At 44.2% G+C, this 24,465-nt stretch overlaps 4 protein-coding genes and 1 pseudogene across 8 annotated transcripts; 4 read left to right on the top strand and 1 right to left on the bottom strand.

Moving 5' to 3' along the window:
- Positions 1–230: 230 nt before the first annotated feature.
- Positions 231–3,881, top strand: LOC117864190 (small RNA degrading nuclease 1). Its single transcript, XM_034748213.2, has 12 exons — positions 231–432; positions 518–697; positions 812–901; positions 1,021–1,089; positions 1,420–1,560; positions 1,811–1,927; positions 1,999–2,068; positions 2,207–2,307; positions 2,530–2,664; positions 2,751–2,861; positions 2,939–3,043; positions 3,201–3,881. Exons 1-12 carry the CDS (start codon positions 400–402, stop codon positions 3,417–3,419), a joined length of 1,371 nt encoding a protein of 456 aa, XP_034604104.1. The 5' UTR covers positions 231–399; the 3' UTR covers positions 3,420–3,881.
- A 544-nt stretch (positions 3,882–4,425) lies between these two features.
- On the bottom strand, positions 4,426–7,229 carry LOC117864191 (protein COFACTOR ASSEMBLY OF COMPLEX C SUBUNIT B CCB4, chloroplastic). Its single transcript, XM_034748214.2, has 8 exons — positions 6,935–7,229; positions 6,657–6,838; positions 6,451–6,550; positions 6,284–6,357; positions 5,614–5,795; positions 5,471–5,541; positions 5,193–5,276; positions 4,426–4,885 (listed from the first exon to the last, which is right to left on the bottom strand). The coding sequence occupies exons 1-8, from the start codon at positions 7,061–7,063 to the stop codon at positions 4,823–4,825; spliced, it is 885 nt and encodes a 294-aa protein (XP_034604105.1). The 5' UTR covers positions 7,064–7,229; the 3' UTR covers positions 4,426–4,822.
- A 920-nt stretch (positions 7,230–8,149) lies between these two features.
- LOC117863140 (two pore potassium channel a-like) lies at positions 8,150–11,324 on the top strand (annotated as a pseudogene).
- Positions 11,325–12,273: 949 nt separating this feature from the next.
- LOC117862907 (disease resistance protein RGA5) lies at positions 12,274–17,011 on the top strand. 5 transcript variants are annotated; one of them, XM_034746459.2, is made up of 7 exons: positions 12,274–12,533; positions 12,644–12,798; positions 12,875–12,970; positions 13,077–13,118; positions 13,257–13,688; positions 13,778–14,040; positions 14,929–17,011. In XM_034746459.2, exons 3-7 carry the CDS (start codon positions 12,953–12,955, stop codon positions 16,874–16,876), a joined length of 2,703 nt encoding a protein of 900 aa, XP_034602350.1. In that variant the 5' UTR covers positions 12,274–12,533; positions 12,644–12,798; positions 12,875–12,952; the 3' UTR covers positions 16,877–17,011. The 5 variants fall into 5 exon arrangements, with proteins under 5 accessions (XP_034602350.1, XP_034602351.1, XP_034602352.1 ...); XM_034746460.2 differs by lacking the exon at positions 13,077–13,118 and having other exon boundaries at positions 12,275–12,533; XM_034746461.2 differs by lacking the exons at positions 12,875–12,970; positions 13,077–13,118 and having other exon boundaries at positions 12,276–12,533; positions 13,257–13,552; positions 13,637–13,688.
- Positions 17,012–17,735: 724 nt separating this feature from the next.
- LOC117862908 (probable catabolite repression protein creC) lies at positions 17,736–24,023 on the top strand. The gene is made up of 11 exons (XM_034746463.2): positions 17,736–18,198; positions 18,926–19,240; positions 19,324–19,432; positions 19,537–19,639; positions 20,434–20,521; positions 20,612–20,695; positions 21,414–21,510; positions 21,606–21,693; positions 22,467–22,572; positions 22,661–22,750; positions 23,225–24,023. The coding sequence occupies exons 1-11, from the start codon at positions 18,019–18,021 to the stop codon at positions 23,654–23,656; spliced, it is 1,692 nt and encodes a 563-aa protein (XP_034602354.1). The 5' UTR covers positions 17,736–18,018; the 3' UTR covers positions 23,657–24,023.
- The last annotated feature ends 442 nt before the right edge of the window (positions 24,024–24,465 follow it).

Below are 24,465 nucleotides of genomic sequence, written 5' to 3'. Positions count from 1 at the left end.
TACCCTAATTTGACTGGGCCGGTATAAGTCACCTGAAATGTGTACTGATCCAGCCCAAAGATCATTGGCCTCTCGAGTGTTCTCGAGTAGATGCGGCATCCCATGTTTAGAAGCTTGGATGGCCCTCTATGGATTAAGCCCACATATCTACTTGGGCCATACTGGGCCTTCAAGTTACTAGGCCCAGCCTGGTTAAGATATGCGCTACGCTGCCGCGAAGAAGGGTTTTTTCGCGGCCGTTTTCCCCGTGCCGCCGCCAAACCCCGACCGCGCCGCCGCCGCCGCCTCCGCGAACACGCGACCGCCGCCCGTAGCAACCACCCGCTGAGTGCCGATACTCCCTCGTCCTTCCTCTCCCCCCGAACCAGCCACTGCTTTTGGTTCCTGTGCGGTCGTCCGATGGCCAAGCGGCTCGCCGCCGCCGAGAAAGAGGTACGACCATCTCTAGCAACACCATCCCAAACCGGACAAATTTCCTTACTCTGCTTACCGCTCGATTGACTTGCCTCCATGCTAGGTGCTCGTTGAGGTCGTGAGGTTCACTCAGAAGAACGGGTTGAAAGGCTCCGATGGGGCGTGGAAGGATTTCTTGGCTCGGAACGACAGGAAGTTTGGCGCTTCAGTAAGCGACCCCAGGAAGCGCTCGAGGGATGTGCTGCTCGCCTTCCTGCAAACCTTCTCCAAGGATTTCCAAAAGGTCATCCCTCTTTTCTATTCAGTTCAGTATGTTTGATTTCACTAGCATCTAGTAGCCTTTAAGAACCCTGGTCCTGCCGTTGAGAATTTGAAGCTCGCATCCTTTTGGTTCCAGTACTTCGGCAAATTGGTTAAGCGTCAAAAGGAAAGAAGTGATGTGCAGCAGCATATGAACGATTTTCCTGACCAGGTTTCTCCCGAGCAGGTAATGTGCACACTAGGCCATGATTTTGGATTTTCTGGGTTAGATAAAAATAGAACCTGCACTGTGGGTATCTAACATCAACTGATCAGCTCTTGTATTGATGTACATGCACAATGCAGAAACTTGTTCAACTGACGGCAGAGCACCCAGAGTACAGGAAAAATTATTGCTTCCCATCATACCAAGAGGTACCAGTTTTACTGTGCTTATGCTATTCTGCAAATAAGAATCAAACCCTTTGTTGATTTTGCACTTTTCCTTGGTGATCTTCCTTGTTATAGCTTAATTATGATTTTGTGCCGAACTCTTAAATAGTGTCCAATATCTTCATGATTGTTAAAACGATGACTGCGGTTGCAAGTTGTCTGGCATGCTTTTGCTAGTCAATATTCTAAAACAGAAGACCAATTTATAGTCCCATCTCCATATTGTATGAATCATTATGCTTTCACATTGCTTGTCCGGTAGTTGAAGAAATTTCAAACTTCTCCATAACCAGCTATTACTGGTATTTGCAGGGATGGAAAGTGTTGCGGATAGGAGATGTCTCAAGTTTGGTGAGCTCAAGTGCTATGTTGGCAATTGACTGTGAGATGGTCCTTTGCCATGATGGCACTGAGGCTGTGGTCCGAGTATGTGTTGTAGACAACAATCTGGAGGTAGTAGCTATTTTCTATAAGAAGCTTGTTAATATACACAGACTTATCTGGGGCATTAATTATTTGAATTTTGCTGTTTCACAACATAGTACTTTAACAAAGCTTGTCACTATGCTGTAAAAGTTAGCTGAATTTGTAAAGTTTCTAACTTGCATAATTCATATTCCCTTGGGATGTTCTTGGTTTTGAATCATGCCAGAGCGTTCCTTCTTTGTTTTGAAGTCACTAATCTCTCCATTTTCTTTTCCAGGTGAAGCTGGACACACTTGTAAATCCTTCTAAAGCTATTACTGACTATAGAACACACATCACCGGTGTATCTAAGAAGGATCTAGAAGGAGTCACATCATCATTAGTTGATGTTCAGGTATACTGTCTTTAACCTTCTTAAGCGTTTTCTTTGATTTTTGTCTCATTGAGCCTATATTCCTTCTCTAGAAATCGCTGAAGAGGATCTTGTCCAAAGGAAAGATTTTGATTGGCCACAGCTTATATAGAGATTTATGTGGTAAGGTGTGATTTATTTCGTTTCTGATCTATTTGATGGAACTATTTGATGTGTCCTTTGTGTTTATTTGAACATGCTTCATTTTTTGTTGCTCAGTAGCAGTTAATTCAATTTCTACCATGTTTTTCTCTTTTGCAGCCTTAAAGATTGATTGCTCTCAAGTTATTGATACAGCCTACATCTTTAAGTATGCCAATTTACCTACTACTGCATCAGCTTCCTTAAACAGTTTGTGCAAGGTATTGTCAGTGACAGCATAACATCGACTTCTTATCTACCTTTCTGCTTCAGAAGAATGTTTTTTGTCAAGTAGTGCCACTTAAACCATTATTCATAATAGGGGGCTTGCGGCTTGTCTATGCAGTGTATTTTTCTTTCTATGGTCAACCTTTTGTTTTTAACGGGCTTATTTTTCAAAGATACTTCATGGTATGTAACCTTTTTATTATTTATCCTTCTAGTCTGTTTTGGGGTATTCTGTTCGAGAAGAAGGCGAACCACATAATTGCTTAAAGGACGCAGAAGCTGCAATGAATCTAGTTCTCGCAAAGCTTAAGCATGGATTTAATGATCCCATTGAAGTGGCCGTAAGCGGTGTAAGTGCCAAAAATAGGAAGAAAAATTCTTAAATCTCACCATCACTATTGATGATGCCACCTGACTTCTTGTGATGCTTTCTTAGGTAATAACTGAGTCTGATTCGTTGAAGTTGCTTGCTCATAGAATACCGGTGCACCTGCCTTGTCAAGAACTGTGCAAAGTTTTCTCTGGGAACCCCAGTATTGATGACAAGGTTTTTTCTCAAAGTGTTGCTACTTGTTCACCTAACATGTACCCATATGCATTATTACTAACACTTTTCCTTTCCAGATTGATTCAAGGATTCGAGGTGAATTTTATTCTACATGTATTTTGTTCAATGAGATAGATGAGGTAGAGAAAGCTTTTGAAGCACTGGATGGCCAAATGACTAAGGTACATATGAAGACATGACCACCTAATCATTTCAATTCAAAATTTGAATGGATGAGGTGCACGTCAGTGATTGTACGGGTTTACTGCCATCTTATGGGTTTCATCATCAGTGGGCCATTAACCATCTGCATTTTTTTACATGACTGGAAACATGCAGGACTCTGGTGGGCGACTTCAAAAGCATGTGCTGATGAAGCGTGACAATGGAGATGTGGTGAACTTCTACGTCCGGAAGATGGTATACAGTTCCCAGCCCAACCAGTTCGAAGTTCCAAAGAAGAGACCACAGCCTACTGAGGATGCGGAACCAAAGAAAGAACATGCCGATGGGGATCAGCAAAAGAAGAAAAGAAAGAGTAAGAAGCATGTGAACTAGGCACAGGTGTCAGTGGTTGAATGAGGAATTTCGTGCCAGATGCTGAGGTCTTCTGGTTACAGATTGATGCTGAAAGGTCGTTGATAGTGAACTGTAGGCGAAGAACGCTGTGATCATGAGCTGTTTGGAGAGGAACAGTTTGGTCAGAGCTCGGCGAAACCAATTTTGGAGAGGGTGGACTCGTAGTACTGGTACCCATGTACGAGGAAATAGTGTCCGTTTCTCCGATCTCACGATCCGTTGCTGTTCTCGTGCGGTGTGTGCTAATCGCCTGGTTGCTTAGAGGGGGCATTTGATTCTTCGATTAGACTGACGCAGTCGGGCATGTGGTTTGCCAAATATGGTTGTCATTAGAAAATTTTGTTCGGTAATGCTACAGAACTGGTATTCAGAATCTTTAAAAAATCGGATGGCTTGAAGTACGTTGCAATAGTTAAGTATCGATGTTGCAACTATTGTTTATACATGTTTCATAGTGAATGTTGCATGCATGTTTCATAATGAATGTTGCATGAAATATAATGTTCATGTTGCGGTGGGAATTTTCTATTCCAGAGTCGAATGATGTGGTTATTTTTTTCGCATATTTTTTAATATTGCAACTATAAATTTTCGATGTTGCAAATGTTTTGTTTTGATGTTGCAACGGACTGTCCGATAGAAAATTTTCCATCAGACGTTCGGGCGCTAGCAGTGCCGAATTTTGTTTTCACGGATCCGTATGCTATCAGTTGCCTCGCGTTTCAGTTTGAGTTCTCCCAGGTGAAAATGGGAAGGATTTGGCTCAATTAATCACAAATTACGTCGAGACAGTGCTCATGTTATTGAAGTGCATCGTGTTTCCTTTGGCACAGGGTTCGGGTGCTCTACAGACTACGAACCACCGCCGCCTCACTCTACGGATCACAAATCCGCCGCTTCACTACCGTGTTCTCTTTTAGCCATTATTTGCTGCTGTGATTATACTAAGAAAAGGAATGAATGAAAATTGCAAACACACGCAAAAAAAACAACACATTATGTCATTAGCCGTCTTGCTTTGCGTGTACTCAAAAGGAATGAATATATGCAAACACACGTAAAGCCATTAGTTATGTGGCTATGTTTTGTCAGACATTGAGACCTGAACTAACCATCAATTCTTCAGAAAGCAGTCCCAGTGTTGTGACCAAACAATGATAAACCTGATGGCCAGACCCAACTGTAACAGGTTAGTTTCACCAATTCCCCACTACCTGCACATGCACTATTTGGAGCTTTGACTATAGGGGCTCTGGTTCAGGCTATCAGCGTCCAGCCGTCCACATGTATGCTTGATGAATTATCACGTCAGACAAGGACGATGTCCTCACTTGCAGGAGACAGGCGATGGTGAACCAAACATCCAATAATCTGCCCAGTACTTAAGGGTTATAAGACTTCGACAGTGTGGCATCCAACTTGTCTGCCATCATTGCAATCCATGCCTGCAGGGAAGGACAAGTAGATGATGGGTCACCCTCCAATGGTAAGCTGAACTTTTACAAGAAAATGCACTCTACAGCTAGTACAGCTTCCAATTCTCGCACAAAAGCAGAACATTTGTTTCTCCATTTAATCAAACAGTACTCTAGTAATCTATTTAAAGAATGCAACTGCCAACATTTCAGAATACACTGCTACAAACAATACTGCAGGGGGTTTGTTTCAGGGTCAAAAACAGGAACTACAGCACTTCACACAGAAATCCTAAAAGCTGCTATCACAAATTCACAATTGAAAAGAATGACATACCTGATCAATACTAGTGAACCCTCTTATAGTATCGCCACCAACAACTGCAATTCCCTTATCACCAATTGGTTGTAATATTAGTGCCTATAGAACAGAAAACGTGTTAATAAAAGTTTTGGTCCAGAAATTTCAGATAATCCCTTCATCTGAATTTTGGTTTCAGCTTCTGGACATGAAAAGAAGGCCCTTTATACACTCCAATTCATAAAACAAAGTGTATCATTGCTCGAATATATGCTTCTATGTAACATCATCTCTAGAATAAAGTGAATCAGCACCTGTGTGTTAGCAGGCAAGAAGGGCAACTCAGACCTTCCAGGATACAAAGCAAGGTTTGCCAGATAAGATTCTGCCGGAAGACTCTGGTGAAATTTCTGAAAACAAATGGAAAAACCTTCGAAGTAAAATAAGAGATACTCACGCTTCTTGGATTCCATGGCACTTTTGTAAAGAGAGCCTTGGATGAACTTTTGTGTATCCACAGTAAGTGCATTACCATCTTCAGGAGATCCCGCAGCAACCCCAATTTGAAGAATGCAATTACCGCCATACACAACAACCAGTGATTTGCAACAAGTTGCAGTAGTGAGGGAATCCCATGTCCTATTTGTAAGAAAAATAAGGAATAGCTAACTTCACCAACTGAAACCCTTTGTATAACTGCATATAGGAGGTCGTGGATTTATACAAGTGGGATAATGCTAATTAATGGTAACAAGCACAGATTTCGTTATCTCCAATATCTTTCAGTTAGTATACAAAATTATAGCTGACGAATGTGTGGTCTTAGGCAGAGTGCCACACGATCATCAATCACCCAAAAGCATTGCTTTCACTATAAAATATGTATGCAAAGGGCAGTTGATTATCAGGGGAGATTTTCAGAATTACTACTGAAAAGATGCATGCAGTTGTTCTAAGTCCAAAATCAACTGGCAGACAACGGGCTATTGTTAGCACATGGGTGACACCTAGCAGTGGCACCTCAGGACTCAGGTGAATTTTTGGGTCATGATTCAAGATCTCTCTGAACCATTGTTGCTTTTTAATTGTAAATAAGAAGAAATTCCGTGTATCAGTAGAGCAGTTACCAAAGTAGTTCATGAAGAGCAGAACTTGACACACCAGGACCAACTCGTTTGCATTCGACACCTCGAGGAACCACCTATCGTCAAATTCAGAATTGAGAAATCAATCAACAAATTAAAGCATGGGTTCAGAGTATAGGGAATGTGTGGTCCAAAATCTTAATTCTGACCGGAGAAATGGATTTCGGCCGGATGGACAACCAAACGAGGCCGGCAAGAATGTCAGTCACGGAGAGAGCAAGGGTCAATATGTCGGCCCTCGACTGCGAACTAGGGGTATGGAACAAACGATTAGTGTGCCCAAATCGCATCAATTCGGGGCGTTCGCAGGTGCGAGGTACCGAGCGATTTCATGGCACTGCAAGTGCGGGCAGACCTGGAGGCGTCGGCGACGGCCGCAATTCCGGAGACGGCACGGTTGAGGAGGACAGCGATGAGGGAGGCGCCGCCGACGAGGATGGGCAGGCTGCGGACGAGCGTGTCGTTGCTCCGGACCCAGCCCTCCACCCACTCCTGCCGCGGCCGCAGCGCCCTGCTGACGCAGCATCCATGCTCTCGCTGCAGAAGACGAAGGAGAACCGAGTTGCTGAACCCATCACCGTAGTATTTGTACGAAGGCCACGAGGACCGAGCAAACGGAACGGAAACACGCACCACATCGGAAAGCGGTTGCGGCGGTGAGAAGGCTCCGAAGGGAAGCCGGCGGCCGAGGCGCGGGCCGGGCGCCGTCCGCAGCGTTGGCTGCGGGAGTGGAGCTGAGATAATGCCTCTGCTCAGCTCCATGCCGTTCGCTCAGCGCGGTCGAGGGGCGACTGGGCGAGCGCGAAGCAGCCGCAGGCGAAGACGGCGACGGCGACGGCGAGCGGAGGACGCCGGTAGTTGGATGGAGATGAGCTGGATGGTGGGCCCGATGAGTCACGGATCATATTTTCGGCCCATCTTCCAATCGGGCCGGACAACGCGATCCAACTGCCCACTCCCTATTCAATCGACCAAACCGCGAATTGATAGAATAGGACCCGCTCGCATTACAAGGCTCACCAGCGGCCAACCGGCGACACCGCACCCAGCCATGGAGACGGCAGCCGCAACACCTATCCAAGCGCCGCACGTGCTCGTCGTCCCCTTCACGGCGCAGGGCCACACGCTGCCGCTCCTCGACTTCGCCGCCCTGCTCGCCGCGCGCGGCCTCCGCCTCACCGTCGTCACCACGCCGGCCAACCTCCCGCTCCTCTCACCTCTCCTCGCCGCGCACCCCGAGGCCGTGCACTGCCACATGGACGGCGGGGTGACACCATGATCGATCCTTTTGCGTGCCCTGGCCCCGCCCGTCAATCCTGTCGGCGCGCCAGGGCTGCATGCGTATATCTGATGGAAAGAACGGGACGGGATAATAGAAAAGGCAACAACCTTTCTTTCATTGCCAGCCATCTTCTGGGTGACGAGTCAGCATGCAGTTTTATACGTACATGCACGTCAATGATATGATATTGCGTAACACAACTTTTAGCTTAGATATATATCTTGTACGGTTATAGTATATACGTACAGTACTCGATAGCTTTTGCTACGGGAGGACGATGCTAGCAGTAGCAGCTGGTAAAGGACCCTACCCAGGCAAGAATCAACATCAAGATCGGGATCGAGGGACTCCCTGCAGCGATGACAGTTTCTATCTGCGTATGACACGAGTCAGTCCGTTTCTCCCTTGCGGTTAAAAAAAAAACCAAAACCAAATCTTTTGACCAGCAGCTTCTTCCTCTTCCGCTAGCCCATCTCCATCACATCCGGAGGTCCAGAACCAACGATGCAGGTCGGCAGTAAGGCCCGCGGCTCCGCGCCCTCGTGCCGGGCTATCAGTTTATAAAATAGCACACGGCAACCACGCGTAGCTCACGTCGGCGTCGATCTTGTCGCCCCAGCTCAACTTGACAAAAGGCGACCGACGAGACAACCGGAGATGGCGAAGGTGCTGAGGGAGAGCTAGAAGAGGCGGGCGAAGATCTTCGGTTGCCCGCGGGATCCGATTCAGCTCACCGTTCACCGATCTGAACTCTCCCAGAAGGTAAATAATTATATTGAAGCTCCCTGAATTGCCCCAGTCAACCCATCTCTTCTTGTTGTTTGCTTGAAATGCTGCAGCGAAATGCCTGTGCGCCTCCTGTGTTCTTTATTATCCAACCTTGCTACGATAGTTGAAATCCATCCTATCCCAAGGCTTCCAGGTTCACCCCAGAAGCAATCCTAACTCGATTTCATGTATTTTATTTAAGCTGTAACTTGATGAGGTTAAAATGCATCTGTACAGCAAATGCACAGACCCCCACCGGACATCCCGCGCGTCAGCTAATTCACACGTAAGGAAAGCCCACGCTCCTGCATGCAAAACTAAATAGAGACAACTAACCACATGACGCCATCTTAGAGCTCAACCCACCCAAAAGAAAGCATGTATGCAGGGAATCTTTTCTTGATTCAATATGGTAAAATGCGATGTCTACTAAATCACAGTTACGATTTTCGATCCATTTGAAGCATGTTGTTGGAAAAAACATGCTTAACACAACGAGATCCATGAAGGCTATATTTGATGAAGTTTTTTTAAGTATATATTTGCAATTAAGTTGTACTTTGAGTTGCAAGAACCCAATTACAACTTGATTGTAGCTTATTTAGCGCTTGTTATTTATGGTTGCAATTATTTAATACTCAGTTTCAGCCTATTTGCTACTCTAATTGCACCCAGATACGCTTCCTACTAAATAGAATTGTATACAGCTAGTTACTACTCGGTTGCAACGCGGTTGGTACTCTAGTTGCAACAAGGTATGATTGCAATTCAGAATTGCAACTTCACGTGATTATAGTGACCATATGCATATATTACACAAAGTTATGACTACTTGTAACTCGGTGATAGATCGGTATTACATTGATATGCAACTCGCTTAAACGATAAAAAATATATCCATATTGAATCTAGTTTGTCAATCGGGATTATGGTTTAGGAAAAAAATTATTTTAAAGACTCAAACCAACAAAAGATTCCACGTATGTATGCAGTCTGGTAGGATTTGCATGCTAGGTGATTTTACGTGGTAGGTGGAAGATACAAATTAACTTAGGAAATATGCACCGCATGTTTGGTTGGGTGCGTTGGTTTCTTAGGTGTATTATAGCAAATATACACACACATTATTATATCCGTTAATATGCGCTCAGTTATCTGAATTTCAGGCCCTTGCACGCGATCGCAGTAGATCCAGGCCAAGCTGATGGATGACAACAGCATTCAGCAAGCCTTGATAGAAGATCCTCCTAATGTGCTGAAAAGGAAACCATCTGGAGGAGCTAAATGGTTTCGAAGAAGCAGGTCAACTCCCTAAGATCCCACCGATCAAAAACCCGCAGAACGTGGCTCTCTGCTTCATGCTAAGGAGTTATTCAAGGAGATACGGCCAAGCTTCAGACTTGTAGGCCTCCTCCTCTGTCTACCTGGTAGTGGGTGTCATCATCTTTTACCTTTTCACGGGTCAGATATCTGGGAAGACAACTAATAGAGTGCTTGATGCTCTGTACTTCGTCATTGTCACGATGACCTCGGTTGGCTATGGGGATCTTGTCCCAAACAGTGCCACGACAAAGCTGCTTGCTTGCGCTTTCGTCTTCACAGGCATGGCGATGATTGCTCTCCTCATCAGCAAAGCGGCGGACTATCTTGTTGAGAAACAGAAGGTGCTGTTCTTCAAAGCACTGCACATGAACATGAAGGGTGGTGATGCAAAGATGATGAGAGCAATGGAGACAAATCGGATGAAGTACAAATTCTACTGCGTGGCTCTACTTGTTGCGATGGTTATGGTTGTTGGAACTGTATTTCTGTGGAAGGTTGAGAAGCTGAGCCTTGTGGATTCCTTCTACTGCGTCTGCGCCACGATCACCACCTTGGGCTATGGGGATAAAAGCTTCTCGTCCAAATTGGGGCGTGTTTTCGCGGTATTTTAGATAATCGCCAGTACTATCATATTGGCTCAGTTCTTCCTGTACCTTGCTGAGCTCTACACTGAGCGACGGCAGAAAATGCTGGCCAAATGGGTGCTCAAGAGGAGGATAACAACCATGGACCTTGAGGCAGCTGATCTGGATGGCGACGGGCAAGTTGGGTAAGTGCATGACTTGTTACCTCATTTTTTCACCCGTCTTCCAGCAATCAATATTTTCTGAACCTTGATCTGTTTTTACAGTGCTGCTGAATTCGTGCTTTACAAGTTAAAAGAGCTGGGCAAGATCAACCAAGAGGATGTATCTTGTTTCCTGGAGGAGTTTGACATGCTCGACGTTGACCAGTCCGGCACACTCTCAGCTTACGATCTTACTCTGGCACAATCCAGTCAATGACTGTTGTATGCTGCGTGTGCATTTGATTGATTTTGCTGCTTCGAATGGTTTCGGCTGATGTTAGCATTTCTTGTCCATACGGAACACTGCAATCTTGTAAAGACACAAAGCAACTTACTTGAACCAAGCCTGTAAGAAACAAATATTGCTGGAAGCTTATCTGATATTGCACACAGCATACAGGCAAGAAATGTGATACATGCTGACCGTATACAGGTAGTATCTGTACTCAAAGGAGCATTGCGTGGTTGATCAATCTCTCCTGGCAGGAAGAATGCATCCTCCTGCAATCGTTCGGCCATGGCAGGGCGCAACCCTGGATGGCTAGACCTGACCTACTCAAGCCAATGTCCGCCGCTTGCCCTCCCATGCCTCTCCTACTGGCTGGCACCGAAGTAATACTCCAGTTTTTACCTGAAAAAAAAAGTAACGCTCCTGTTTACTAGTGCTCGTCACCCGTGTGAGAGAGATATGGCCAAATCGGCCGGGTTAATTGGCTGGCACAAGGATGTAAGGACCCGTTTGGCACGGCTTTGGCTCGTGAGAAAACAACTTTGGCTCTAGCTTATCTGGAAAAGCAGCTTTTTCAGGCTCTAGCTTATTTTGAAGGAAAACGTTTGGCAAAATGACTTCTCCTAGCTTTTTAGATTGGGAAGAATGTGTCAAATGTCCAAAATACCCTTATATTTTTCTCTTCTCCTTTTCTTTTTTCTCTCCTCATTTTTCTTTTCTTTTTCTTTCTCTTTCCTTCTCCCCTTCTTTTCTTTTCCCCTCCTCTCTCCTTATCCATCCGCTCCTCCCTCCCGACCTTATCCGCACCCGACCGCGTGGCCCTCCTCCGCCGCCCCGGTCCTCCTCCACCCCTCCGCCGCCACAACGTCGCCCTGCCGGCCCGGCTCCGTCTGCCGCCCCGGTCCTCCTCCGCCCCTCCGCCGCCACGGCGCCACCCTGCCGGCCCGGCTCCGTCCGCCGCCCCTGTCCTCCTCCGCCCCTCCGCTGCCACCGGGGACAAGGATGGAAAGTGACAAGGAGGAGCCGGAATAAGCCACTTTTTTTTGGCTTCCGGTGGGTGGAGAAACGTAGAGACCGCATTTTGCGGGGCTTCTACTGGTTTTGGCAAGTGAGCCGTTTTGCCTTCTCTCGTTTGGCACGACTTCATCAAAAGCCACCCTAGAAGCCGCTCGATGAGCCGTGCCAAAGGGGCCTTAAATTTGGCCCGGCCCGACAAGTATCATGGGCCTGCCAAAATATTCTTTTGTTTTATAGGCGGGAAAAAACAAGGAATTTACCATTAGGCGTATCCTAACCAAATTCGGATTCAAATTCAGACGATCCGATCTGTATCTGGATTCGTTAAGTACGAGAATGTTTAAAATGCTATATTTGATCCATTTCCATCCCTAACTAATAGAGGTGGCAAGGACTCCACCAAGAGACAATGCCCAACTGCTTCATCGACGGGGACTCTGGTCTGTGGGATGGAGTCTTCGGATGAAAATGATAGAAATACGTTTTTTTAATTTCCTTTTAATAAAGTTTCTGTGCTTGGTCTTCGTGACGCAGCCTTACGTGAACACGCGTACTGGCAGCCGGGAAGGTCAGAGCTCAGACGTGACGTCGTCGGCTCCCAGCCTACCTCACGAACTCGTTGCCTAGTTCCCACTGACCTCCCTCCTTGCCTAGTTCCCACTGACCTCCCTCTGCCGCGGTCGCTTCGTTCCCCTTTGCACTCGCTGGCGCAGTGGCGCCTCGTCGCCCGAATCCAGGCGGATCTGTGTCCAGATCGATCAAGCGCCTCGGCTTCTTGATCCCCCGGCATCCAGCCGGGCCGACGCCCGGAGAGCCATCGTGGTAGGTACGGCGGCGCTTCTTCCTCCTCCGACGCTTGCCGGCTGCTGCACTGTACGCCTGGTACGTATGATTTACCTATCAGGGAGCACCCTAAATCTCTAATGCTTTCCTTAGCTTCATGAAAAAACAAGAGCCCTGGAGACGGTGCTGTTCGTGTGCGTGTGAGGATGCTGGCGAGTGCTTCGACGGGACTAATGAACTCAGTCCTCGAAAAGTTATCCAGTCTTATGGCTGATGAGTCCACCAAGCTCGTAGGTGTGCATAAACAGGTATGATTGGCGGGCACCATGCTCTTACGACTACGACAATTTGATTGTTTATATTATAATATATATGGTCTGACAGGTCTGTCTGTCTACCCAATCCAACATCCGCGTTCTATGCTTCTAGTTCTAGTCAGCCATACCTGAAATCTGTAACCAAATGTGTTGCCAAATTCAGGTATGGCCCCGAATTTTTAGTTACACTGATTCTACCCATTAATTTTAAAAGTCATAGTAACCACAAACAAATTTGGTTTCATTTCCTTCACACATGCTATACTCAGGAAGAAGAAAGGGAAAGAAAAAGGAAGGGGAAAAAAACCCGGGTACAGTTAGTTGTCATACCCAGACGAAACTGTAGCAAAAACGTTACAATATTAGTACTTTGACTCAGCCTGTGGTTTCAATTTCGTTAATTATTTCTGGATCAAGATCAACCCTGACTTTTTATATCCAAACTGCAGTTGCAGTTCCTCCATCATGAGCTCAGCAGCATGCGGGGTGCTCTAGAAGATGTTGCAGACATGGAGGACCTGAACAACGAAACCAAGGCGTGGAGAAATGAAGTGACGGAATTGGCCTACGACACGGAAGATTGCATCGATGATTTTAGACACCGTGTTGAAAGTCCACATGACGGACAAGGGTGGATGTGTAGGGCTGCTCGTCTTCTCAAGACACTGATGGCGCGCTATCAAATATCTAGAAAAATCGAAGAGCTCAGGACTCGCGTGCAAGAGGCCAGTGATCACCGCACAAGGTACAGACTTGGCGAATGTTTGTCTAGATCTGCTCATGTTTCTGTTGATCCTCGGATCACTGCACTTTATGCAGAAACATCAAGCCTTGTCGGGATCGATGCCCCTAAAGAAGAGGTTATCAAGTTGTTGACTAAGGTTGGTATATATCACTACATTGTTGTTATTTTTGTTCTAATAAAGATAGGGAATTTACCCTGTTATCTTTTTATTGTTTGTTGAGGAAGGTCGATGATGCGTCACCACAAGAGCTAAGAGTGGTATCTATTGTTGGGTTTGGAGGCCTAGGAAAGACTACACTTGCAAATGAAGTCTACCGCAACCTTAGATTGAGTTTTAGTTGCAAGGCTATCATATCGGTGTCTCAGAGACCTGACATGATGAGTCTTCTCAACAGCCTGTTCTCAAAGGTTTCGGGGCAAGGGGCTAATCACGCTAACGATCTGCAAGGTCTAATAGACAATCTTCGAGAGTATCTCCAAGGCAAAAGGTATCTGAGTTTATTCCTCTATACGCTCCCTCCTCCCTCCTCATTGTTTACACATTGTCATCTTTAAGACATCAAGTGGCAATATGATCCCTAGCAAACACACCGGAGCATTACTGTTTTTTAGAACCCTTGTAGTACATGTTTCCAATACAATGTCATGCAACCGATTTGTACCGATTCAACCATTTAGTGAAATATTAGTCGTCAATTCCACCTACAATTTGCGGCAAGGGTAGAAAAAGGCTCACTACAAATCTACTTGGATAGAAACTCTACGTAATTAACTAGCTCGGTAGGTATATCATTAGGAAGCTGTCACCGCAACGTTAATATTCCAAGGCACATGCTATGAACACACAGGTAACTAGTTCATTGGTATTTTATTACATTAGCTCGAATTGATGGTTTTTTGTTATGGTACTCCCAAATCATTACTCACGACCTGCATTTTTCGGACAATCAAATATTTAAAAAATGTAGAGATTATCTCCTAGCAGGTTATAGTTCACCCATATCACCAAATAAACCATAGTAACTCCTTTTTAAAGATGAAGCGTAAAAGGCAGTAATATGTTTGGAATGCGCTTTTGTAAACAAGGAGGAATTTTATCATAGAGATATTTCACAATCCAACAATTGATTGCTTACTAGTGGACAAGACATTGGGCATATACTACGTGGATGGTCAAGTGTGACATGTACTTGTGTACCGCTGGACATGTTCATGCGTGAGAACTGAAAGTTTGATGTACGAGATTTCTCTCTCTCCATTTTGAAAAGAAGAAGAATGTGGAAAATCCTTGAGCATGTGCGCATGTTAAAAAATGAAATATCTTCATCTTTTGTGTTGGGTTAATGCAATGTTTTGTATACACAAATTTTTTCCAGGTATTTTCTCGTGGTTGATGATTTATGGGATGCATCAGCATGGGAAATTATAAAATGTGCTTTTCCAGAGAGTCACTGTGGCAGTAGAGTGTTGACAACTACACGAATTGAACGTGTGGCTGTGGCAAGTTGCAATTATCAGTTGAAGTTCGTTTACAGGATGAAACCTCTGGGTGATCATCATTCAAGACAGTTGTTCCTTCAGAGAGTTTTTGGCTCAGCAGATACATGTCCTGAGCCATTTGAAGGACTACAAGAGAAAATTCTTCAAAAGTGTGGCGGCCTACCACTAGCAATCATCACTATAGCCAGCCTTTTGGCTAGTCAGCCAACCAGGTCAATAGAGCAGTGGAAGTTTGTCCTTAATTCTTTATGCCACAACCTGGGATTAGATCCAACATTAGAAGGGATGAGGCAGACATTGAACCTTAGCTACACTCACCTTCCACATCCTCTTAAGGCATGCATATTGTACATTGGTATGTATCCAGAGGATTACGAAATTCAGAGGGATGACTTGGTCGTTCAATGCGTAGCTGAAGGTTTCATTAGTGGAGTAGATGGGAGAGAAGCAGTGGAAGTGGCGGGGAGTTACTTGAATGAGCTTGTGAACAGGAGCATGATCATCCAACACGTAAAATATGGCGCTAGAGGGGATCGCATCATCTATAGAGTGCATGATATGGTTCTGGATCTAATTTTGTCCAAGTCCACAGAAGAGAACTTCTTGTGTGCAGTGGAGAACCTACAGGCAATCAGCACAAGACAACGGCAGTACAAGGCTCGCCGGCTCTCCCTACAGTTTCAGGACAGAAGCCTAGTTGAAAGTGCAGGCCGCGTTAGCCTGCCGCATGTTCGATCACTGATCATTTTTGGATGGCCTCATGGTAGCCTTGAACTGCTTGAGCTCAAGTTTATCCGAGCTCTGTATATTGAGCGTGCCACCAATGAACTTGACCTCACTCTGATCAGCAAATTGTTCCAGCTCAGATGTTTATGCGTTCGTGGCAACTACAAACGGCTGCAGCTACCTGAAGAAATTATCGGTCTACAGCATCTAGAGGCAGTAATCATATTGTCAGACTTGTCCAATGTTCCACGGGATATTGTTTCTTTGCCTGCTTTGTTATACTTGCAATTTCCCCCAGCCGCGTCTTATCCCATTGGAATTGGCAACATGAAATGTCTCCACACTTTGCGCAGCTTTGATCCCAGCAAGCAGTCGGTGGCTAACACATGGGCCCTTGGTGAATTGTTGAACCTAAGGGTTCTTGATCTGTTGATCGCTGGTGGAAGCTTTGCCAATAAAGGTGCACACATGGATGCTCTTATGTCCTCCCTGGAGAAGCTAATCAGTTGCAATCTCAAGACACTATCCATCATCGCACGGGACAATGTGGGTCGTCACGGCAGGTGGAGTTCTTTGTGCTTCTCTTGCTCTCATCTCGAGCAACTCCACCTATTATACTTCAAGATCCAAAGGATGCCGGCGTGGGTTTGCCAACTACGCGCCCTCAGCAGCCTGAAAATCAAAGTCGGGGAGCTGTGCGAGGACGATGTTGCTGTTCTTGCAGGGTTGCCTGTCCTTGCTCGTCTTGTTCTGGACGCCGAGGTTGTTCCTGCCGAAGGGGTCGTCTTCAGTGGTGGCACGGCATTCAGGGTCCTTGGTTACTTGAGAGCTCCCTACGTGGCAGAAGCGGGCGTCACCTTCCAGGCAGGATCGACGCCCCAGGTCGAGGTCCTCAGGTTGCTGGTGAGGGCGAGCGATGTGCAGCGGCGTGGTGTCAAGCTTGCCGGCATCGAGCACCTAACAAATCTTAAGCAGGTGCTCGTCAACTTACGAAATGGCGACTGTGACGAATCAGAGGTGCCGGCAATAAAGGAGGAAATTCGGAGCGCTTTTGATGCCCATCCAGCTTCCTCCAGCATTCAGATCGAGTTTTATTGAGTCCCGATACGATTAAATTGCACTTCTGTTGGATAACTTATTGTTTAGGTTTGCTTGTGGTCAGGTGACTGCTCTGCGGCTTATCCATCCGTCAACTTTTGGATCGAACAGTCAAGCAGTTCTTCTGTGTTCTCACTGTTTTTGTTTCTTTCTATTGGGCGTTGGGCCCTCCTATGCGCTGTTGGGCTTCTTTGCATGCCTTATTTATTACTGGGCTTGGCTGAATTAGGTAACAAGTTCCACACCATCCAGGTAGGTAGGTCATCATCAGGTGTCAATGTGTCATGTAGGTTCGCCACCATTCGAATCTGAAGAGCGTCAAATTTCGTATTTTTCTACTCTCCGTTCCAAATAATAAAGAGTCAAACCGTTTAAAATTTGATCAAAATTATAGAGAGGATCACAAAAATGTATGGCACCGAATAGATATACTATGAAAATATATTTAATGAAGAAACTAATAATACTTATTTGGTATCATGAATATTAGTACTTTATTGTATATCACACTTAGGATGCTTTGACTTTTCAAGAAGTTGGAATGTTGAAACGGAGGGAGTAAATGTATATTAATATAAGCGGAAACTAGATAGAGTTACAGTGGCAGTGCCGGTCAAAGCAGTTCAGTCAAATATTCGATTGAGCAAAAATTTAGTTAAAAACGTATGAGTTACCTTGTAATTTGCAGGCCGCCGGCCGGAGAAGGGTCCGCGGCCTCTCATGAGGCGGTAGTGGCGCGAGCCAGGATGAGTAGTGACGTCACGGGACTCCTTCGCGCCGCAGGCGGTTAGCAGCTGACGGGCGGGGTCCTTCCGTTTTTCCGCTATCATTTTAGCTGAAGAATAATAAACGCGGCTGTTTTTTTTTTTTCGTTGTTCTTCCGCCTCCAAATTGCACCGAGCCATTTCTTCGTCTCGGCTTCTCATCCCCAAATCGAGCCAGCCACCGCTCCTCGTCTCCTCCTCCTCCTCCCTCGCCGCCGCCTGGATCCATCTGTGCCTCTGGGAAACCGTACCCGCGCTCCCCTACTCCCCCACGGACCAGCGCCGAGCCGGCGGAGTCTGTTCGTTACCGGCGGTAGGGTTACGGCCCGGGAGTTGATCGCGGGGGACGAGTAGGCGCCGGCAGCGGTGGCGCCTGGCATGGCGGGGGCGCCCGGGGTGGGGCCGGGTGCGGGGGCGGGGGGTGGCGGCGGCGGAGGCGGCGCCGCGGCGGGGCTCAAGACCTACTTCAAGACGCCCGAGGGGAGGTACAAGCTGCAGTACGAGAAGACGCACTCCGCCGTCCTGCACTACAGCCACGGCGGCAAGACTGTCTCGCAGGTACGGATGCACGCAGCACGCTGCTTCTGCTAGGGGATCTAGATCGGTCTCGGCGGGTGGCCGGTGGGGGTGGGGAAATCGGGTTGTTGCAGTGGATGATTTTGGAAGTCCTTTTTAACTGCTATAATGGGATTTGGTTGGGTTCAGGAGCGGTTTAGAGCAAATTTGAAGTATCGGTCGTGTCCTTCGATTCTGTGCTGGCTGCTCCATAGTAGAATTTGCGCTGCTGCCGTTAGCTTGCTTATTAGGCAATTTAGTTTTATATATGTTACAAGCTTCATTCATGGGCAAAGTTGTGGTTCTCCTTTTGTTTTTGTATGAGTTGAGCCTTTACTTTAGTGAAGAAGCACAATTGAACTATTGATAACTTTTGTTGGTTTATTTCTCGATTCTGCCATACATACAGGACTTCTCAGGTTTTGATGATAAGCTTGTCTTCTGATCGGGAGCATGATTTACAGTGGTCATTACTCATTGGTTGCCATTATCAGAGTTGACATTGGTGTTAGCTTGCTTGTTAGATGGTTTAGGCTGTCAGTTTTGTATGATGTTTCATCCATAACATTGTAGTTTGTTTGCTTTTAGTTTAGGCTAGACATATCAGTAAACAAGCAGTATTGATAACTTTGTTGGTTTATTTCTCAATTCTGTCGTAAATTTAGCGCTTCCTTGATTTCAATGGTAAGCTTGTGCTTTGATAATTAGTTTGTGGTTTTGATTGTCACAGTTGACAGTGGCATACCTCAAGGAGAAGTCTTCTAGCCAGGGGTCCCAGCCATCAACACCAAGCTCCAGCAGTGGGATGCGATCTGCGGCAGCAAGGCTGCTGGGCACTGGGAATGGTAGCAAGGCACTTAACTTTGGTGGGGGCAACGGTGCAAGCCGGGCTGTTGCTGGAAGCAGCCGTATAGGAGGAGGCCTTGGTACATCTACGAGCCTTGGTGGATCACAAGGGGTTGCGAATTATGATGGCAAGGGTACATACATTGTCTTCAATGCTGCTGATACGCTATTCATCAGTGATCTCAATTCACTGGAGAAGGTATTCAGTCTTTTTACTGGATGCATACTACGCACAGTTTTTGGTGTCTTGCTATTTTCTGATCTGCTGGTTACTTCCGCTAGGATCCAATAAAGTCCATTCATTTCAGCAACTCAAACCCACTGTGCCATGCATTCGATCCAGAGGCCAAAGAGGGGCATGACCTGATCATTGGGATGGGATCAGGGGATGGTTCGTGGAATTGATTACTTGAACCCCATTACGCTTCAAACTGAACTGTGCATAAATATGATGCCTCCATTTTCATTTTCTTTCTTTTGTGGGCTATTGTGCAGTGTATTCAATGTCACTGAGGCAACAGCTACAAGATCCTGGAAGAAAGCACGTGGCAGCTCAACATTATAATAAGGGTGATAAAGATGGCTCCTCCAATGGCAGGTATGTTTGAATATTGATTATTAATTTGAATGACATACATGATACATATGATCCTTTGAAATTATTTGTATTGACAATGTTCATAAATATTTTAGATTGCATATTGTTTACATTACTATCACGTGATTTAGCATATCTGGTATTCAATCAAGGCAGCACAGTTACATGTCTAGTAACAGGGAAGCAAGAACTTTTGATTTTCCTGGATATATCCATGTGGTTTAAGTTAAGCTACAAAGCAAAGTTTAGCAGGTAGCAAAGTTACCTGCACTTTCCAGGATTCTCAGCTTTTTTTTAAGCTTTGTACTCTTGAGTTCTGACTTCTGACATAAGCGCTATTAATCTAATCCTAGTGGAGTCAGGGTTTCTTGTCCTTCATGGCTTTGTGGTAAAGCAGTGGACTCTATGTATCTGTATTACTTGACTGCTTTCAAGTAGCACCTGTTAGCCCAAATTTGCTTTTGTCATCCGAAGCCATCTTATTTTGGAGCTTGGATGATTTAATTCTTTGTGTGCTCGTCATCTGGTGTCAAACAGTGTCTGCTTGTATTTGAATTCTTAAACTTGTTTGCTAGTGAATCTAAAGAGAACATTTTCTTAATTGGATTATCTGGAAGTGTTTTTCTTTTGGTGCCCTTTATCTTTTAGTGCTGCTGGGTGAATCAGCTATCTAAAGTTTGATGTTATAGCAACAGAAGCAGAACATTCTTTGTTATAGTCCTTGCGGATGCCTATCTTTCTCAATTTGTTTAAATTAGTTCCCTAATTAACATCTAGATATTAATATTTTGCAGTCGGTGTACGTCTGTTGCATGGGTGCCAGAGCGTGAAGGCATTTTCGTCGTTAGCCATACTGATGGAAATTTGTATGTGTATGATAAAGTGAGCAGCTTCTAGTTATAGAATCTGATAATATTTTTAGACTTTGTTTTGGTTGATTTTGAATTGACATTCTATCTTCGTTGTATTCAGAACAAGGATGGGAACACAGACTGTACATTTCCAGCTGTGAAGGATCAATCCCAGTTTATGGTTGCACATGCAAAGTCCAGTAAGGTATTTAGGTTCTTCGGTGACTGCTTGCCTAAAATGCATTACTTTGGTGAAGCAAGATGCTTTAGCATCAGTTAGCATTGTAAAAGCCTAAAAGGTGCTCCTTTTGCTATGTTGGCTTGAATTTGTCGACTGTCCAACTCTTCAACTATTCTAACTTCTACAGAATAAAAGCGTTCTAACTTTAAATTTTCTTAACAATGAACACTCTTATTCCTCATTACTGAAGCATGGAAATAGCAATGTCCATATAATTTTCCTGTCATTTGAAGTTGCACATATTGACAAAATCTCAAGTATTTAAGAGAGCACTCCATCTAAAATACTCCCTGGTGCAGATTACCTATGCTTAAGTTTCTGAATTAAAACATAAAAATTGTCCTTTAAGCGCTAGTTTTTTACTTAATTTATTTATGCTTGCATTTCAAAATTTGCTTCTAGCATTCAGCATCATTTTTAGTAGAACGCTATCTGTCACCAGCACTATGCATTTGTACTGCCTCCACCTGTTCACTGTTATTGGTTTTGATCACTAGATGTAGAATCGATGTTGCTACAAGAACTTAAGTTTAGGGTTCTATGAGCTTGTTGTTAGAGTATCTTATAAACACTCCTGCTTGACGTTTGACTGGAAGAATTTTGATCAAGGTATAGAGCATGATTGGCCTTGAAAATGTGACAGAATAATTAACTGGGATTTATACCATGAATAAAATTGCAGAGCAACCCAGTTGCTAGATGGCATATCTGTCAAGGTTCGATCAATGCGATTTCCTTTTCACCAGATGGTGCATACTTGGCGACTGTTGGGAGAGATGGTACTTGCCTTTTCCTTGGCAACTTTTTTTAATCTCATTATAGGATCCACCTTTTTATTATTCTGCTTGATCTAACATCGATAAACAATGTGCAGGTTATTTGAGAGTTTTTGATTTTTCAAAGGAACAGCTAATATTTGGTGGAAGAAGTTATTATGGTGCACTGCTGTGTTGCACTTGGAGGTAAGTGTGAATGACTTGTGCAGTTTAATTGTTTGACATCTATACCCACATGCATTTGCCTTATTATTTCACTTCTACTATCACCATGTATCTACATCATTTGCTTCTTGTTGGCTATTTTAAACATGTTAATGAATTTAGTTGCCGTGGCTCTTTCTGATAAAGACTTCCTGAACTATATTACTTTTAGTCTCAAACAAGCACATCAATTGACTAGCATAAAGCAGTGCTGTTAGTGTGACTTACTGTATCATATGTATAAAATTATATTTTTATCTTCTATCTGCTTATTTGATGTTTTGTGGTACTTGCCAATCGTGCCTGTTCTTATTGGTGACTAAATTTGCTGGCTGCTCCTGCTCAGCCTCAATTCTCGCAGCTTGAAATATGTTGCTTCTGGAACATCAAATAATCATTAATTGACTTCCACCAGCCATAGATTGTCCATGCTTGTTGTAACTGGTGTCTTTTTATATGATCTGAAATATGTAGTTTTGGATGTCCACTTTACTTCGTATATGGTCTAATTACAATAATGCACTGTGAATCATAACAATAATTTTCTAGAATAGTTTCTTTCTGCAATTTATTTTTTTCTTGATGCCATGGTTAAATATCCTAGTTTCAGTGAAATTGCATCTTGCTTCATTCTGTTGATTATTTCTGATCACTGATTTTTTATCTGCAAATTGTTTTTATCACTGTTATATGGGTTCATCACACAAAATAACATTTCAGCCTCTGACCTAATTTCATGTTCTGTGTGTCTACAGCTCAGATGGAAAATATCTATTAACAGGTGGTGAAGATGACCTTGTGCAGGTATGGAGCATGGATGATAGAAAGATCGTTGCATGGGGTGAAGGACATAATTCCTGGGTAATGGTTTCACCTGCATTAAATTTTCTCAATGTTCCTTGTCAAACTTGTTTGTTGAGGATTGTGCTATTTTTTATCCTTGTGGCAGGTTAGTGGAGTTGCTTTTGATTCATATTGGTCTCCACCAAGTTCTGATGGAAATGGAGAAAATGTCTATCGCTTTGGTTCTGTTGGTCAGGTATGCCAAGTTTATATAGCTAGTTTAGTTTGGATTTTGAAATGCTACATCACAAACTTTGTGCATCGAAACCACGTTGTAATTGTAACAAACTCTACTTCTAACTAGGTTTACAGAAGGCTAAGATATTGTTTTTAAAATAAAAATAATAATGGACACCTGATATTGGAAAACTTGTCTTTCCATTTTCTTCCATTGCTGGATTACTATGAAACCTTATATTGATGAGCCTGGTCAGATTTGTGTAGTACACTGTTGAAATGTTTTCTCTCAGCTTTTTAAAACCTATGTATTTGGAGCCATTGTTATATTCTTGTTTTGAATATAAAGTTGATTTGGCTATAACTTTTTTGATTTAATATCATTTCTTGAGCATACTAGGCTACTAGCATATGCTTAAATATAGTCAGTTGGCATTTTTCTTACGGCATGATTTATTCCTGGAGTAAAATTTCCATTGTGACATACTTGTAGGACACCCAGCTTCTTCTATGGGACCTGGCACTTGATGAGATAGTTGTCCCACTGCGTCATCCTTCATGTGCCTCGCCAACATTTAGCGTCGGAAGTCCTTCTGCACATTGGGACAACGCATGCCCTCCAACAGGTGTTCTTCAACCTTCTCCAAGAATGCGAGATGTTCCGAAGCTCTCACCCCTTGTTGCTCACCGAGTACATGCCGATCCCCTCTCTGGTCTGGTGTTCACTAATGAATCAATCCTCACCATCTGCCGTGAGGGCCTCATCAAAATCTGGGCCAGACCGGACCAGAGTGAAAACAACCAGCAATCAAATTCTTCAGAATTTGTTTTAGGCAGCCCTGTTCCAAAGGATAGGGCAATCACATCGTCCAATAAAGCAAGTGGCTCCAGCTTCAAGAAACCATCGTCAGTTCTTGTGACGTGACGAACCGACAGGATGTTTCTTGTGGGTGTTTTCCTCTGATTACCCTGGTCATAGGTGCTCACGCATCTTACTAGCATCGTGGTTAATGGGGGTGAAAGTGAAATTCTCAAAAGGAGGCTGCAGGTGGAGGTTCCCGGGCTTACAGCAATGCTAGTGTTGCCAGTTGTGTGGCGCGGACGAATAATGGAATATGCTCTTGTACAGATACATATACTTCATGATGAAATTGTATAAATTCACTGCGTGTGTTCCATAACGACCATGTATCCATTTTAGCTGGTGGATTGGCGGTATCCTTCCTAAGATTTGTCACTTTCTAGGAGACTTGTAAATTATGAACCATATTACTTAAAGAATGCTTTCGATCTCTCTTGGTGTATTACTATTCATTTTCTGTCTTCTCCAATTATAGAGGAAAACCATCATCGTACTTGCAGGATGTTTCTGTGTGATATCGACGATTTATCTAATCTTGCAAGTATAGTGGATTATAGTTATATTCATTCATTGAATATATACGTGGGCTTTCTATACGAAAGGAATTTAGATTACTGCCTTGGTGCCTTTGAATGAACTGGGCAATTGGTCCACATTTGAACTTTGAACCCTGGAACATCGTGTACATCATGAAAAATGCACATAAAAACTCGTTACGCATAAATAAAAGTGTATCTGATTGGTAAACCGAATGTTGTTTTTCTATTGTAGTTCATATACATCAAATATATACTTTTCAAATGTATATTTGCTCCACAAATTGATCATCTTACATTTGTTTTTTTAACTTTTGTGAAAACTTTCACCAAACA

The sequence above is a fragment of the Setaria viridis genome, chromosome 7 (genome assembly GCF_005286985.2).
Source record: "Setaria viridis chromosome 7, Setaria_viridis_v4.0, whole genome shotgun sequence".
In the NCBI taxonomy this organism is placed as follows: domain Eukaryota; kingdom Viridiplantae; phylum Streptophyta; class Magnoliopsida; order Poales; family Poaceae; genus Setaria; species Setaria viridis.
The sequence above is the reverse complement of the archived record's forward strand: the minus strand, read 5'-3'. Positions and strand labels throughout refer to the sequence as shown.